This window comes from Miscanthus floridulus, chromosome 12 (assembly GCF_019320115.1).
Source record: "Miscanthus floridulus cultivar M001 chromosome 12, ASM1932011v1, whole genome shotgun sequence".
Lineage (NCBI taxonomy): Eukaryota > Viridiplantae > Streptophyta > Magnoliopsida > Poales > Poaceae > Miscanthus > Miscanthus floridulus.
The window spans coordinates 65,531,724-65,549,653 of NC_089591.1; the positions used below are offsets into that span (position 1 = coordinate 65,531,724).

Here is a 17,930-nt window from a genome sequence, read left to right on the forward strand (position 1 = left end):
CAACTTCTCCTAAGGCAACCGAAGACTCTAATGTCTCCACTAGTAATGGTTGTAAAAGATGCTATAAAGTTCATGTAAATGCATATGCATCTAACCTTGTTGAGCTAGAGAAGAAAGACAAGGAGATTCATAGGATGAAGATGATCTTAAAGAATGGGTGTAAGTGTCAGGAGCAATCCAACAAGACTATATAAAAGTTATCAAGGCACCCATCAATTAAGGAAGGCATTGGCTACAATAGGTATGATGGAAAGGCTAATGGAAGGAACATGATCAATGGTGTGTCTTGTGTGAAGTTCAACAAGGGCGTTGCTCTTGATGAGCTTATATGTAAGGCCAACAACAAGGTCTACATTCCCAAGATCCAACCTACAAGTGACAAGACAATCAAGACAAAGCAATCCGAGGCCTCCAAGCCACAAGCACCACTTCCACGGTGCTATGCTAGTGACTATGTGTTGTTGGGGCAAGGATGGCAAGATTGTAGTCAAGTATGTTGGTGCCCAAAAGAGGAAGGAGATTATGAGGAGTGTTTGGGTGCCCACGTTTTATGTGACTAACCCCCTAGGACCCAAATCCGTTTGGGTACCTAAAATAAAAGCTTGATTTGTCTTTGTAGGAATATTCCTCTGGTGGAACAAATTGGGTGGTGGATAGTGGTTGCACCAATCATATGACCAGAAACAAAGACATGTTCACATCATTTCAACCTAGTAATGACCAAAATGGGAACATTGTGTTTGGTGACAATGGAAAAGGAGAAGTTCTCAGTTTGGGTAAAATTGCTATCTCAAATGATAATTCCATTTCCAATGTTTTACTTGTGAATTCATTGAGATACAATTTATTGTCCGTTTCACAACTTTGTGAGATGGGCTACAATTGTCTCTTTACGGATAAGGGTGTAGAAGTCTATAGAAGGGAGGATTCCTCTATTGCATTTACGGGTCATTTAAAAAGGAAACTCTATCTAGTTGATTTCACATCAAATAGAGTAAATCCCAAGACTTGTTTAATAGCAAAATCTAGCATGGGTTGGTTATGGCATCGCTGACTTGCCCATGTTGGGATGAGGAACATGACCAAACTTCAAAAAGGCAAACACATCCTTGGACTAACAAATGTTTCTTTTGAGAAATATAGAATTTGTAATGCATGCCAAGCGGGAAGCAAGTTGGAGCTAAACACCCCGTCAAGAATGTTGTGACAACCAAAAGGCCATTGTAATTGTGTCACATGGATATATTTGGACCCATCGCTTATATAAGCCTTGGTGGTAACAAATATGGTTTTATAATTGTTGATGATTATTCTTGTTTCACTTGGGTATTCTTTTTGCATGACAAGAGTGAAGTACATGGCATCTTCAAGAGGTTTGCAAAAAGAGCCCAAAATGAGTTTGATGTCAAGATCAAGAGAGTTAGAAGTGACAATAGGATGGAGTTCAAGAACACCAACATTGAGGAGTTCCTTGATGAAGAAGGAATCAAGCATGAGTTTTTAGTTCCATACACTCCACAACAAAATGGTGTTATGGAGCGAAAGAACTGAACGCTCATTGAAGCTGCAAGAGCAATGTTGGACGAATACAAGACTCCAACCAACTATTGGGCGGAAGCGGTTAGCACGACATGTCATGCTATCAACCACTTATATCTTCACAAAAAAGGGACAAGACCACCTACGAACTTCTAACCGATAAAAAGCCTAAGGTGCACTACTTTAGAGTTTTTGGATCCAAGTGTTTCATACTTAACAAGAAAACCAAAAGCTCAAAGTTTGCACCAAAGGTTGATGAAGGTTTCATGCTTGTTATGGTACTAATGAACATGGATATCGTGTTTTTAATAAAACTACCAGTTTGATTGAAATCACGGTAGACATTACTTTCGATGAAACCGATGGTTCTCAAAAGGAGGAAGTCAATGTTGAGATTGTAGGTAATGAAGAAGCTCCACATAAGGCCATCAAGAAGCTTGCAATTGGTGAAGTAAAGCCCATCAAAGATAAAGATGATGACAATATTGTGCATGTTGATCTTGATCTAGCCACTCATCATGTTTCATCCAATGAACATGGTGAAGCTTCCGCAACAAGAAATGATCAAGATAGGAGATCAAATGAAACACAAGGTCATCCTCATGAAGATGGTGTCAATAATAAGCAGGCTTAACCTCAACTAAACAATGAAGAAAGAAGTGAAGACAACCCTCCAATCGATCATTTCCATGATGATCAAGATGATGGCCCCATTCAAAGATCAACTCAAGTGCCACATCCTAGAGTGCATCAATCAATTCAATAGGATCATCCTGTTAATAACATATTGGGGAGCATCCAACGAGGGGTAACGACACGTTCTTGTTTAGCAAGTTTTTATGAACATTACCCATTTGTTTCTCCTTTGGAACCTCATAGTGTGGAAGAGGCACATGATGATCCAGATTGGATGATAGCCATACAAGAGGAGTTGAACAACTTCACTCGGAATGAAGTTTGGTCCTTAGTTGAAAGGCCAAAGCAAAATGTGATTGGGACCAAGTGGGTCTTCCGCAATAAGCAAGATGAGCATGGCGTGGTGACAAGAAACAAGGCAAGATTGGTGGCTCCAGGATTCTCTCAAATTGAAGGCTTGGATTTTGGGGAGACCTTTGCATCGGGGGCTAGGCTAGAATCGATTCGTATTCTACTTGCCTATGCCGCTCATCATGATTTCAAGCTATATCAAATGGACATGAAGAGTGCATTTTTCAATGGCCCCCTATCCAAGTTGGTGTATGTAGAGCAACCACCAGGCTTTGAAGACCCTAAGTATCCAAACCACATCTACAAGCTCGATAAGGCGCTCTATGGGCTTAAACAAGCCCCTAGAGCTTGGTATGAATGTTTGAAGGATTTTCTACTCAAACAAGGGTTTGAGATAGGAAAGGCCGATGCTACTTTATTTACTCACAAAGTCAATAATGATATAGCACTAATGTGACTTTTTGTGAGAAATTTAGTAGGATTATTATGAATAGGTTCGAGATGTCCATGATGGGATAGTTGAAGTTCTTTCTTAGATTTCAAATCAAGCAACTCAAGGATGGCACATTCATAAGTCAAACCAAGTACACCAACGACATGTTGAAGAAGTTTGACATGGACAAGGCCAAGCCCATCAAGACACCTATGCCAACCAATGGACATCTTGACCTTGATCAAAGAGGAAAGGGTGTCGATCAAAAGGTATATCGCTCCATGATTGGATCCCTCCTTTACCTTTGTACATCTAGGCCTGATATCATGCTTAGCGTGTGCATGTGTGCAAGATTTCAAGCTAATCCAAAAGAATGTCATTTGATGGCCGTTAAGAGATTTTTTTTATATTTAGTACACACTCCTAATCTTGGCTTGTGGTATCCTAAAGGTTACACCTTCGAGTTACTTGGCAATTCTGATTGGGATTATGCTAGTTGCAAAGTAACCCAAAAAAGTACCACCGGGACTTGTCAATTCATTGATAGGTCCTTGGTTTCTTAGAGCTCTAAGAAGCAAAATTTCATTGCTTTGTCCACCGCCGAAGCTGAGTATGTGGTGGCCGGTGCATGCTGTGCCCAACTACTTTGGATGAAGCAAACCCTCAAAGACTTTGATTGTGAGCTAACCAAGATTTCCCTTTTGTGTGACAACGAGAGTGCCATTAAGTTGGCGAACAACCCCATAAACCACTCTCAAATAAAGCACATAGACATCCAACATCACTTTTTGAGAGACCATGAAGTCAAAGGAGATATCACAATTCATCATGTGAGCACCTGAAATGGAACTAGCCGATATCTTCACAAAGCCCCTAAATGAGTCAAGATTTTGTGCTTTGAGGACTGAGCAGAATATCATTGATTCTCATAATGTGGCTTGATGTCTTGCACATGCTTTGTTTGAACTAGCTAGGAGAAAAGAATTGTGAAAATATTGTGTGACATTTTCAAAATCTAATTTATAGTTTTCATATGTGACTATTGCTTTGTGCAATGTTTGAAACCTAGTCACATGTGAAAATGATGTGTCCATCATATTTTTGCCCCATATGACATGGTGAGCTCATGGTAGGACATTTCTAAAATTTCCTGTGTTGGAAGTCCTGGCTCAAGTCAGAAGTTCCGACAGCCGAAAGTCCTAGCTCCAGGGCCAGAACTTCTGACTATTCGAAAGTTCTGGCTCATGTCGGAACTTTCGACTGTAGATCTACGTAGACGATTTCTTTTTAACCGCACCCATTGACCTAGGGTTCATTTTTTACCCCCACTCTGCCCTCGCTGTTGTCACCCCACGCCTCGCCCCTATGCCACTGCCACCGCTCCCCCACGTCGCCTGCCACCATCGTCATGCACATGCCTCGGGAGCTCTGGCTCCGCTCGGGACTCCCAGCGCCACTGCCTCCCCTCGACACCACCTGTATTCTTTGCTTGCCTATGCTAGTCATCACCCCTAGTGGTGGAGAGGCTATCCACTCATCGTAAGTGGTGCTTCCTGTCGTGGATTTCCTCGTTGGTGCTGCGGATTTAGGTGTTTCTCCTATTCTTCCTCTCCTTTCCAAGGTACAACCTCCATGGCTAACCCTAACCTCCAATGTACCTTGTGACTTGCTTCTTCTCTTCTTTTCTCTCTCCTCCTCTACCTTTGTTGTGTGAATGTTTGTGTGGATTTGGAGCCACATGTATGGATTGGCTACCAAAGTATGCTGAAAGTTTTGGCTATAGTCGGAACTCTTGGCCATCGGAAGTTCTGACTCCTAGGTTGGAACTTCTGACCCCTAGAACTCCTAGTGCTAGCTAGAACTTCTGACCTTTTGGTCACTACTCCATCCATGTTTCTCCATCTCTAGGTTCTCATTCGCCATTCTTTTACCTTATTTCTTAGTCTTCTTTACTTTTCTCTGCAATGATGGCCTCCTGTGGTGATGCCTCTTCTCCCCATCATAGCGAGAAGCATTCCAAGTGGACCCAAGATCCCACAACATCCTCTTAGCTGACTAGATGCACTAAGGCATCACTCTCTTGTGATGCTAGTGGTGGTCGTGGGGCTCGTGCTCGTGCTGCTCGTGCTCAAGCCTAAGCTCTACCCATTGGTGCCATTGCATGGGAGTTTGTTCCCAGTCTTGGTGATGTTCCTATAGTCAATCCTGCTAAAGAAGCCCTTGATCAAGAAGGCCAGACTATTGCTGATGATGTGTGCACCATGACACCTTCAACTCCAGGTTACTTTGGGATCAGTCTCTTGATTCAGTTCGATGGTCCCACTCCTACTATCTAGGAGCCACAGTGCACTCCCAATCCGGCTGGAGGTTATACCCCTCATCTGTAGGTTTATTATCATTGACATGTGTCCAAGATTCATCGCCATCGTGCATAACACCTATATGATGAGCCTAAGGATCTAAGGATCGGGTACCGGTTCTGGGAGCCACTTCAATTTGATTTCTATCATCACTTCATGTTTCTTCGCTTCATCAACAAGCAAGAGGGTCCGGTGATTCAGATGAAGGCTATTGACACCTTTGAGCTTAGCAAGCTACCTGGACTGGATATGCAATAGCTGCTCTGTGACTTGAGGAGGACAGGGTTGCAGCCATTGATGGAGTTCCACAAGCCGTGGAACAATGAGATTATCTATCAGTTCTGCGCCTCCTATCACTTGGTCACCTAGGCGGAGACTCATTTCATTCATTGGACCACTGAAGGCAAGCACTACAAGGTTGATTTCATCACCTTCTTTCACCTTCTTGGCTTGGACCGTAGGGATCGCACCTCCACCATCATTACTAACATTTCTGCTCTTGCCTTGGATGAGTATCAGTATATGTATTTGGATGGTCATCGTGCTAATGGGAATACTATTTGGTTGAAGCTCTACTACTTTGTGCTAAACAATATCCTCTATCAGATCTTGTACCCCAAGATAGGTGACTCTACCAATCTCCGTGAGGATTCATAGGTTGTCCTTGATTGCTTTAGAGATGAGTTCACCAAGTTCTCCATTAGTCATTATATTTGGGATAAGATCTTCGTCACTAGTGAGGATGTGGTGAAGCACTACCCCTATGCTCCATTCATCATGCATATCATTGAGCATGTGTCCCGTATTCACTTCCCTTCCGATGTCCCTCATAAAGTCCTCAAGCTATCCAACAAGACGTCACTTTAGGCAAAGCGAGAATTAGCAGACCTCGCTAAGGGCAAAGGCAAAGGTGTCTCGGGCTCCTCCTCACGAGCTTCTCCACCATGTTCTTTGTGCTCTCGCCGTGCTCATAGTGAGGAGCCTTAGTCCTCCTCATCCTCCAGTGGTAAACCCCCTAGCAAGTTCTAGTTCGTCATGAAGTATATGTTTGGAGCTTGTTGTGCTAGTGCTGAGCGTGAGCAAGAGATGCTAGTGAGGATGCATCGTATTGAGCAAAAGCTTGACATTCCCTATGCTCTGCCTCAGGCCTTGGAGCCACTTTGTGATCCTTTCAAGCTATATGATGAGGCTTGCAAGGAATTCTATGGAGAGTCGTCTGATCAGCCCCATCCCCATGGCAAGTCGCAAATGGATGTCGATGAAGAGGAGTACCGAGAGGAAGATGATGATGATGACAATGACGATGATGATGATGGTGGTGGTGGTGGTCACCAAGACGATGATAATGACTATGATAAGGAGTAGTCGTTTCTTTCACACGGCCTACCCCTTTTGGCACTTGTTGACAAAGGGGGAGTGTTAGGCTTTGGTCTTATTGTAATAAGTTAGTTGGTCACTTAGAGTTGGTCTCTTAGAGCTTGTGAGACTTTAAAACTTTTAGCTTGTATGAACTATGTCGTGTGGTGGCACTATGTGATGGACAACTATATTTGTGTGATAGATGATTATAGGACAAGCAATGTTTATCTACATATCTATTTGTCTCTACATGTGAATGGTGGATGTTATTTTGGATGGCCATGTGTTGTTTCAAGTTGTTACTTTGAGATCTTGGCCATCATATTTTCTTTTACTTGTTGTATAACATGTCATATTGCATCTCCCTTTTTCACAGATATTCACTTGTTCACATACACTTGTTGCACCCTACAGATTACAAAATTTAGGGGGAGTTTCTATCTTAATAAATGCAAGTGATGTGTTGATGATCATAATTGAAATTCAAATTCAATGCATATATTAAGGGGGAGCTCTCTATAAATTTTGGGGTTCAAAAGCTTTAAATTCTTACATTTTTATAAAAACCTAAGTTGGTTGTCATCAATTACCGAAAAGGGGGAGATTGAAAGTGCATTTGTCCCCTATGTGGGTTTTGGTGTATTGATGATATCTAAATTAGGGACTAATGAGATCTTAATGAGATATATTACAGCTTTAGTCCCTCGAAAGTTTCAAAGAGTTGATTTAAGATGAAATAGTATCCCTCAATTCTTCAAGTGCAAAAGGCGAATGAACCCAAAGCGCGCTTCAAGCATTTTTAATTTTGTTTTGGGTTTAGGTATGTCGTACTATAAAGAGGGATGCAAGTTTAGGTGGTTGAAGGAAGATAGAGTGCTCAAGCATAAAAATAAAATCAAAAGAGAGACACAAAATCACCTCACAAACACTTAGATATTGTTCTTGGCCTTTTGGTAGATGGAAGTCCTAGCGTGAGCCGGGAGTTCCGACTGTCAAAAATTCCATCATTTGGTGCTGAAAGTTCTAGCACTTGAGGACTCAGCCATCAGCCCGCCTACGCTCGCTTGCTCATTGGAAGTATCAATGGGAGTTGGGAGTTCCGGGTGCTGAAAGTTCCGACTCCCGCCGAAAGTCCCGGCGCTTTGGGACTTAGCCCCTGGCTTGGCTCTGGGTCAAGAGTTCTGACGTGAGTCAGAAGTCTCGACTACTGAAAGTTCTGGCATTCCACCAAAAGTTTCGGCTCTAGCTGTGTTGACCACCTTTGACTACGCCTTGAACAGTGTTTTGCGAAGGGCCAGAAGTTCCGACGATCTGTGTCGAAACTTCCGACCCAGATCTAAATGGTTGGATTTCACTATGAGTATAAATAGCTCTCTCCTCTCTTCTAACCATGAACCATTTATTCATTGCTCACAAACCTTCATCTAAAATAGCTCCTAAGCATTCAAGGCACCCCTCTCCGCTCCCCTTTGTTCCAATATTTGATTCTCCTAGGGTTTTGAGTAAAAGGAGAGTGGACTAATTGAGAGAATCACTTTGGCAAGCTTGAGCACTTGATTTTTTCATCAAGCCGGTTGGATTTGTGTGTATTACTCTTGGGTTCTTGGAACCCTAGCTAGCTAGACATTGCCCAAGAGCTTTCATCTTGTGGAAGAGCCTTAGGAAGTTTGTATTACCCTTGAATTCTTAGTGAAAAGCTCAAGTAACCTTTGTGGTTGCTTTGAGAGAGGTAAGGAGGTGGAAGAGACTCCGACCTTGGTGGTCACCTCAACAACGAGGACGTAGGAGCTCCTTTGTGGGGTTATCGAACCTCGGGATAAATCCTTGTGTCTCGCGTGCTTGTTGTTGTTGTGATTTGTTCTATCATATTTGTTCTTGTTTGTTTGTCTTCCTCTCCAACTCTTCTCTTAGGTTTGGACTCAATCTATGGAGTGGTGAGCTTCCAGCATCAAAGGAGCAACCCCAACACTTCACCTTACCACTAGGGAGTGGGTTGTAAGATATCTTTCACTCAAAGTCCCGACGCTTTGGGACTTAGCCCCTGGCTTGGCTCTGGGTCAGGAGTTCTGACGTGAGTCAGAAGTCTCGACTACCGAAAGTTCTGGCATTCTGCCGAAAGTTCTGGCTCTAGCTGTGTTGACCACCTTTGACTACACCTTGAACAGTGTTTTACAAAGGGCCAGAAGTTCCAACGATCTGTGTCGAAACTTCCGACCCAGATCTAAATGGTTGGATTTCACTATGAGTATAAATAGCTCTCTCCTCTCTTCTAACCGTGAACCAATTATTCATTGCTCACCAACCTTCATCCAAAACATCTCCTAAGCATTCAAGGCACCCCTCTCCTCTCCCCTTTGCTCCAATCTTTGATTCCCCTAGGGTTTTGAGTGAAAGGAGAGTGTATTGAGTGAGAGAATCACTTTGGCAAGCTTGAGCACTCAATTTTTTCATCAAGCCAGTTGGATTTGTGTGTATTACTCTTGGGTTCTTGGAACCCTAGCTGGCTAGACATCACCTAAGAGCTTCCATCTTGTGGAAGAACCTTGGGAAGTTTGCATTACCCTTGAATTCTTAGTGAAAAGCTCAAGTAACCTTTGTTGTTGCTTTGAGAGAAGCAAGGAGGTGGAAGAGACTCTGACCTTGGTGGTCACCTCAACAACGAGGACATAGGAGCTCCTTTGTGGGGTTGCCAAACCACGGGATAAATCCGTGTGTCCCACGTGCTTGTTGTTGTGATTTGTTCTATCATATTTGTTCTTGTTAGTTTGTCTTCCTCTCCAACTCTCCTCTTAGGGTTTAGACTCGATCTATGGAGTCGTGACCTTTCGATGTCAAAGGAGCAACCCCAACACTTCACCTTACCACTAGGGAGTGGGGTTGTAAGATATCTTTCACTGAAAGTTTATTTTAGTACTTGTAGTGAATTTCACGTAGGTGCCGGAACTCCCGGCTGTTTGCGTCGAAACTTCTGGCTGCCGAAAGTTCTGACCCAAATAGTCAAAAATTTCAATTGTTACTGATATTTAACTTTGAGTTTATGCAAAAAAAATTTAGATACGCCTATTCAACCCCCTCTAGGCATTGTTTATATCCTTTTACACACCCATGCCTGGAGTCCGATCACTTCCAGTAAGCATCCGGAGAGGCTAAATCATGACCGGACGCGTCAGGTCACACATGACCAGACGTGTCGGTGAGTCCGGTCACCACTGCCTTGCTCTGATGCTTGCGTCAACATACATCATAGCCTAACCAGATGCAGGCCCTGCGCGTCTGGTCACTTTCACTGTTTAGCATCTGGTCAAAGGACCGAGGGCGGCCTTCACTGCGCGCCACTGACTGGACATGGCTGCTAAGTCCGGTCATGGCTAGAATAGCGTCTGGTCACCTCGAGACAACCCCTTCTCAACTCCAACTTTGCCACCCTTGATCAAATGTGCCAACCACTAAGTGTATCACCTTGTGCATGTGTGTTAGCATATTTTCACAAACATTTTCAAGGGTGTTAGCACTCACTAGAATCCAAATGCATATGCAATGAGTTGGAGCATCTAGTGGCACTTTGACAACCGTATTTCGATATAAGTTTCACCCCTCTTAATAGTATGTCTATCGATCCTAAATGTGATCATACTCGCTAAGTGTCTCGATCACTAAACCAAAAAAGCTCCTATCAAGTTTCACCTTTGCCTTGAGCTTTTTGTTTTTCTCTTCCTTCTTTTCCAAGCCGAGCACTCGATCATCACAATCATCATGATCTTCACCACTTGCTTCATTACTTAGAATGGGCTACCTATCTCATGATCACTTTGATAAACTAGGTTAGAACTTAGGGTTTCATCAATTCACCAAAACCAAACTAGAGCTTTCAATCGCACACGGCGTGGCAAAATCGTGTCTAAGCGATGTGCCCCGACTCCCTCCATCCCTCTATCCATCACTGTGTAGAGGCTGGACACCCACGTCCCACGTTCGCACCATTCGCCAACGCCGTCCCTTGCTCCTAGGTGGCCTCCCGGAGGCCGCCACACTGTCGGCCGCCTCCCCCTGCCTTCCCTCCGTCCTAGTTGGCCTCCAAGAGGCCACGCCACCGCCACCCTCCCTCCTTGGCTGCTTACCTCCCTCCTTCCCCGAAGCTTCTCCTCAGCTTTCATCAAGGTATCCATGCTCTTATTTGTTGTTTGTACTATGGATTCAAAGATTACAATTGGTAGCTAAGGTTTAGATGAATAGTAGGATTGGTAGCTAGGGATTGGTAATGTAGGATTCCTATTTAGAGTTTGGAGGAAAAGATTAGTTAATTTTCTCTATGTGAAGGCTAATTAGTTAGTTAGAACTATCAGTGCGTAAGTGTAGGTTATGTTTTCTTTGTTTTAATGCAAATGATTCACCTTTACATTGCTTTAGTACTTTTTTGTTTTACAATAATTTGTGATGTTTTGATTGATGTTAAATTACAACCGTTTTATTAGATGGAAGACATGTATCGGGAGCAGTTGTGGCGAAAACAGGGTCGTCCTAGAGAATTATACTCCGACGCGTCTAGCAAAGATACCCCCATCCCTCCTGATCTCTCTGTCCCTAACTATGATTGTGGTCGTTCGGTCGACGTGTTTCAATTGAGACACAGTTGCGTGTTGCTTCTACACATGCAGTCGTTTTCATGTAAGTGGTTCTTTTTGTACCTTTTTTCTTTATTTGTGTTACTAGGTTACTAATATTTTGTTGGAATCTTGTTGTGTAGGCCCATGAGAGATGCTTTTTCTTTTAGTGGATCGATGGACCAAACAAGTTTGACCCAAGGTACCTTCTTTTTTATGATTGGTGGAGAGGGAGACATCCACGTGAGCAAGTGATGGATAGACTGTAATTCTTAAGAACTACCTACAAACCCTGATGGGCAAGTGAATCTCGACCACGTGGAAGAAAATAAGAGGGATGTTGCAGCGATACTCGTCGGACTCTTCCCTAGTGACAGGACTCGAGTATTCTTAGAGCTCTGGAGCATCCCAAGGACACCAAGTGACCTAAATATTTCATAATTGAGTTAGTTTGTGATATAGTGTACATCCAACAAGACACATGTATGACACGAAAGAGAGCATAACCTGGTGCTATGTAGGACATCGAGACAGTCTGTGTACTCTCTGTACTTGCGCCTCGTATTCCCTCTAACTAACTCTGCTTCCTTCTAGATATACATAGCAGTAGGCAGTGTATCCTGTCCGTTCCAATGCTACATTGAACACAACAATGAATTAGCCAATCATAATTTCATGATATGTAACAGCTTTGAAGTAACTAGTGAACCAAAGTACTTATAGGCAAACCATGAAGAAGGGGCCTCCCAACGGGCCATCTTTCCCAACACCAAACCTAGAGTAGGTAGGAGCAACCACCAAGGCTTGCAAACCCTGAGGTGCGATGGTAGGCAACGCATAGCTATCGATATGTCCATGTTAGGACCGCCCTACCCTAGCTGTATGTCTCTATGTTCTCCCATGGCTGACGTAGTATGTCAAGGAAAATCTAGCTGATGGTGGTGCCCAACGCGTTCGGGAATAGGAAAACACCAAGGAAGTGCCAGAGCCACACTCTAGCAAACTTGTCGATCTCAGCCTCATCAGCTTGTGGGTGCAAGTTATCGAAGAGCTCTGTGATCCACGACGATGAAACACCAGAAGTTTTCCTGAAATTCACCAAAGATAATGAGACGTGATTGATTTAGGAAAGCAATGCAAGTATTAAATAGGGTTCAATTGCTTACTTATTTTTTTTGCATCCTCGTCGTTCGATGGAAGAAAGCCATAGAACTAAGCCACCATCTCTCTCTAGTGATCGTTGTCAACTATACCTGTCACTAGAAGTCCCCCTAACCAAAGGCCAAAGATAGCCTTCACGTCCTGCATGGTCATGGTCATCTCGCCGCAAGGTAGGTGGAGCGTGTGGGTCTCAGGCCTCCACCTATGAGGTTGCGTTACGAAAATAGAACAATTATTAGTTACCTCAATTTTGTTATAAGAATGTTTATGGATAATGAAGGGACTCGCACCTATCTACAGCTACAGTGAGAAGTGCGGGGTCAAGGGCCGGAAGATCGTAGTTGACAATGCGGACAAGCTCGAGGAAGCCAGCATGACATATGTATGGCGTGTAACACTCATCCCACTCGTGCGCCCTGCTGTGCGTGTGTGGCCTCAAAGGAGGCAAGGCCACCTCTGCATCGGTGTCGGTCAACATGTGAGCTCGGTGCTCGTCGTCGTACTCCACCTCAAGAAGAGGGTACAACGGGTGCTGCGTGGGAGGGGCCATCCTGGTATAAATTGATAAACAAAGGGTTAGAACAAACATGATGAATAATACAATATTGAAATTAACATTAAGTAGTATTGCAAAAATTAAACTACATGTTATGCAATAGGAACACAATATGAAAGCACACGTACATATTGAAAGTAACATTAACAAGCACATTAAACAACTTCACTAGAAAAATGTTGACATTTCTTAGCGTCGCTACTAAGAGCAGAGTTTTAAATCTAGTCCCTAGCAACAGCGCCAGTAATGCTTGTTGGTATTTATTAACGTATCACTTATTTTTAAATAGCCACCTATTATAAACCTATATCTCCTAATTTTACTAGGTTGTCATCCCTAGTGATGATATCAGAGATACTTGTTGGTACTACATAGCATTACTACTAGAATAATACTAAGCAGATCTTTATTAATTATGTGACTAGGAAGAATAAATAAATGTATGAATGAAAAGGATCTGCAAGCGCACAGATAATATACCATTGTAGCATTTTACCCGAGAGTATTCTAGGTATCGTTATTTATATTTTTACCATAGGGAAGGTTTAGTATGAACATGTATTGATAACTTATACTATTGATGGAGAAATAAACCATAATCAATGTTCTACTCATAATAGGGGTAAGTCATAGGATAAGATATATATATACATATATATATATATGATAAGTATTGATCAATGATAATAACAAGCCACTCAGAGTACTCCTTTCTATGGTATTAGCATGGTCAGGTAGAATATTAGAGGAATAATTCCTAAGTTATTCTTAATTACAAGTCAAAGCATACATTGATTAGTGCAATTATACCTAATAATCATTGCTAAGATCATCGTCATATCTATACATAAGGGATATTATTAAGGAAGATTAAGAACAGAGCTTGCTCTTCCTTCATAACCAAACCCTATGTGCGCTTATATTCGGGGAGTGGACTACAAAGGACTCAATGGGAGTGTTACATCCGTGATCTACCACATGACCTAAAATATAGGGTGTATTCGTAGATAAACAACATATAAGCACCATGCTTACACAATGTTGATCACCCACCCATGGATCCTTAGAGTAAGCGCTATACGAACTTATGCATGAACATAATGATAATCCAACTATACTAAACATATAATCAAAGTAGACCATGAATATTATAACAAAGAACATGAATAAGATGAATACTGATGATGTCATAACAATTGTAACTAGCATATAAAAGTAATGGAGATGCAAAAGAAAGGAGGCTTTTATCTGTGTACCCTTAAAAAAGATGTCACACTCCTGCGTACCCCTCAAAAGTTGGTCGTCACATATATGCCCTCGCTCGAACTTTTCTTTTCCCTCACGCCATTCCATCGGCATTCTGTTAGGTTTTGGCCGTTTGACGGCTCTGACATGTGGGATCGGGCTTGAAAAATATCCTCCTTGCCCTCCTTCCCCTTTCCTCCCCATTCTCCCATTCCACAAGCAGCGGCAGCAGCGGGTGAGCCCGCGCGCACGCGCGTGTCGGGGAGAGCCAGCGTAGAGGCGATGGCAGCCGGGATGCCCTCGCATGCCTGCTCGCCGGCGAGAGGGAGTCTGCGGCGCCGCGGACGCCCGGTGGCAGCGGCCCATCCGACATCGTGCTGGGGGCGCATGATCAGGATCTGGACGAGGCCACGGCGGCGGTCGCCGTTCACGACGGCGAGCTTGCCATCCATGACAGTGAGCTCGCCGCGTCGCACAATCACAGCGAGGCCGCGGCAGCGCTGGTCCGGCTGGGAGGCGGCGGCGGATCAGGCCGGCGCTGGTGCAGACCCCTTTGGCGAAAATCACAAGGTACCTAATCATTTGTTTTCTTGCTTCAGCATCGTTTTCAGTTCTTGCAGATCCTTAATCCTGTATGATAACACATGTACGTGGGTAGGATGAGGGACGAACGCAAGCATTTGTACATGGTGGGTGTTGTTGTTTCTAGAAACCAGGAGGCGTCGGAACTGCAGTAGTGATCATGGATGGTCAAGGACAAGGTGCCGCAAAAAAATAGTTTTCTTGCTTTCGGTGCCTTGTTTTCAGAGATTAGGTTATGTAGAAACCAGAATCATTGCTTTGGTTTCAGTAGGCATCAACCAAATTCAGCTACTTGTTTCAGAGAATACTGATTAGGTTCTGTAGAAATTAGACTCCATTGTTGCTTTATCTCCAGAAATTGATGCATTCTTCTTTTTTTCAGGCTGAGCAGCTGCCAGCAAAACATCGTAGGAAACATTCGTGCAACACAGCAGGGCATTAGAGCACAACAGATTCCCTTCTATGAGGTGCAACCAGGCAGCAAAATTAGTAAGTTGAGAACACTGCGACAGGTAGTCTATAAAAGTAAGTATTAGGAACCCCCTGAAGCTTACATGCCTGCAATATGTGATAGCCCATGATCTATATGCTATTAGTATGCCTGCAATATGTAATAGCCCAGGTTTATGTCAAATGATCATTTTTTCTGCTCCAATGATGAGTGATTGTCTTGAATAGCTGTTTTCAGTAAACTTATTGTAAGAGTAGCTGCAGAAATGTTCTGACAATGTTTTCAGTAAACTTGTTGTAAGAGTAGCTGCAGAAATAAACTTACATCTAATTTATTTATTTTTTGTGGTTTGCACATTTAGTTTTCTCATGTTTTACACATTCAGTACCTAGCAAAAGTGTGACCGGCTTTGTGTATATACCAAGTTGCATTATTCAAGTATTTTACTGATAAACTGGATATGGCTTTGTGCAGCAAAGAAAATAAAAGAAAATGTGTATATACCCCGTTGCATTATTCAAGTACTTTACTGGAGTAATAAACTGGATACTGCTTTGTGCTGCTGCAAAGAAAATAAAAGAAATGACCTTTTCTTATTGCTGTATCATGTCCTATAATTAATACACTGTTAAGAGTGGACAATAAAAATAGAAAAGTATACCTGGTTATTTTCTCCATACCTGTTAATGACCTTTTAAGAGGTTTGTTTTAAACAAAAAGGACAGCCAAGGTTTTTTTTAGGTCTGTTTAGCATAGCTCCAACTTTAAGATCCTTATAGCATCTGAAGTTTTTTTTTTGGAAACGGGCATCTGAAGTTTGTAGGACTAAATACGCATAATCCTTCCATTCTGAATACATGGTACTGGCCTGGCAATGGCACAGGGGAAACGAAAAAGTTCAGACGCCCATACAAGCCCAAGGGCAACTGAGTCATTCTCCAGAGCCGTTACCCACCGTTAGGAGCAAATGCCGACGGAATGGCGTGAGGGAAAAGAAAAGTTCGAGCGAGGGCATGTAGATGACGACCAACTTTTGAGGGGTACGCAGGAGTGTGGCATCTTTTCTAAGGGTACACAGGTAAAAGCCTCAAAAGAAAGAGGGGTACAAAGATTATACCAAACCACGCTATTGACAAGATCGGGAATCCAAGCGAAGCCTGCTTGCCTCCCTCTAGACCTAACCTAACTAGCTATGCCCTAGAATATGGTGGAGCTCTGAGGATGATTAAGGTTTCTATCTTCTCAAATGACTTATGCCTTTTCTAGGGGGCAGGGGCTGATATATATAGGCCGGAGCGTCCAACGTAAGCCCTTGGATCAAACCAACTTAAAGGACGACGTAGATGCAACCTAGGAGGTGGTGGAGAACTGATATAATAATGAGGGGCTGACAGGTGGCCCTAGGGGCCGGGCGGCTTATAGGACCTGGCGACGTCTCGCCCTTCACTTCGGTGTGGAGTCCTTCCAAGTCTTCTAAAGTATTCTGGTGTCCATTTCGCTATGGATAAGCGCAATTAAATCTAACATGTAGGTCCACCCTGATAGTTTTCTGAATAAACCCTGTAGAAAATACAGATTCACCAAAACTCATGGAATTTGTTAGTTTAAACCCCTAAACCTTCATTAGTGATTATATTTATGTTCTTATATATATATTATATTAATGGTTTATAATGGTTGTTAACTATCGTCAACAAACTCACCCAAGCTTAATCTTTGCTAGTCTCTTAGCAAAGCTAAACTCAGTAAATGAATCAAGAGTTTAAGGATTTTTTAAAAAAAATATTGACACAACTCCTCAAAAGTACACAAACACATGCGTTCAAACAAGAATTCTCCTCTGTATTAGAATAAAACCGATCTGACTTTTAAACTTACCCATATTTCCTTCAACCATGGGGCTCCTCCGCCTTCACTTGAGTCTTGAGTAATTGAAAGACAGAACGGTCAAGTCAAGCACTACGTCTCAAGTTCTTTGCTCAACGTCTAGAGTTTTTATAAGTTTTTAAAATAAAACTCAGAGCTTTCATTGTACGACACTCTCAAGTCTCTCAACATATGTGGTATTTGTGGATCCTCACCAAGGCAATAGTGATGTTATGCCTTTCTCTCTTCCTACAACTAAAGCTTATGTGGAGCTCATAGGAGTGAAGAAAGCATAAAAGAGGATACTTGCAATACATATATTGTAAAGTCAAATCTCGGATTCAAAGATAGTTGAGTCATACAATCAAATCAAGATGTGTATGTGTATGGATATATAGTGTATATATTGGTGGCTAACCTATTTCTACTATGCTTCTTGAAAACATATTTCTCTCTTGAAACTTAGAAACAACTTTGCAAGAAAATATAGGCTATCTTATTCATCTCATTTCTTTTTTTCGGACGGACATATAAGTATTCATTGTTTTAAATATATCGGACACTTCTCCATTTCTTTTCTCATCTCTCTTCTCTTTTTTTTCTTTTTCTCCCCTTTTTTATGAATAACTTTTGCATAGCCACATGCTTCTTTTTCATAACAAAACTTTTGAGAGATAGCAACAAAAACTTAGAGTGTTTATTTGGTGGATATCCTATCAAGAATATTTTTTGTGTTTTCTCCCAGTGTAGGAGTAAAACATTTTTGGGTGGATCTAAATAGAATGGCATG

General features: G+C 42.5%; 1 protein-coding gene and 1 long non-coding RNA gene across 2 annotated transcripts; one reads left to right on the forward strand and one right to left on the reverse strand.

The window, feature by feature from the left end:
- Positions 1-12,207: 12,207 nt before the first annotated feature.
- On the reverse strand, positions 12,208-12,990 carry LOC136496015 (serine/threonine-protein phosphatase 7 long form homolog). Its single transcript, XM_066491768.1, has 3 exons — positions 12,731-12,990; positions 12,556-12,642; positions 12,208-12,367 (listed from the first exon to the last, which is right to left on the reverse strand). The coding sequence occupies exons 1-3, from the start codon at positions 12,988-12,990 to the stop codon at positions 12,208-12,210; spliced, it is 507 nt and encodes a 168-aa protein (XP_066347865.1).
- A 1,598-nt stretch (positions 12,991-14,588) lies between these two features.
- Positions 14,589-15,624, forward strand: LOC136498336 (uncharacterized). The gene is made up of 3 exons (XR_010769568.1): positions 14,589-14,811; positions 14,900-15,002; positions 15,206-15,624. It is a non-coding gene; the product is annotated as an uncharacterized lncRNA (long non-coding RNA).
- Positions 15,625-17,930: the final 2,306 nt, after the last annotated feature.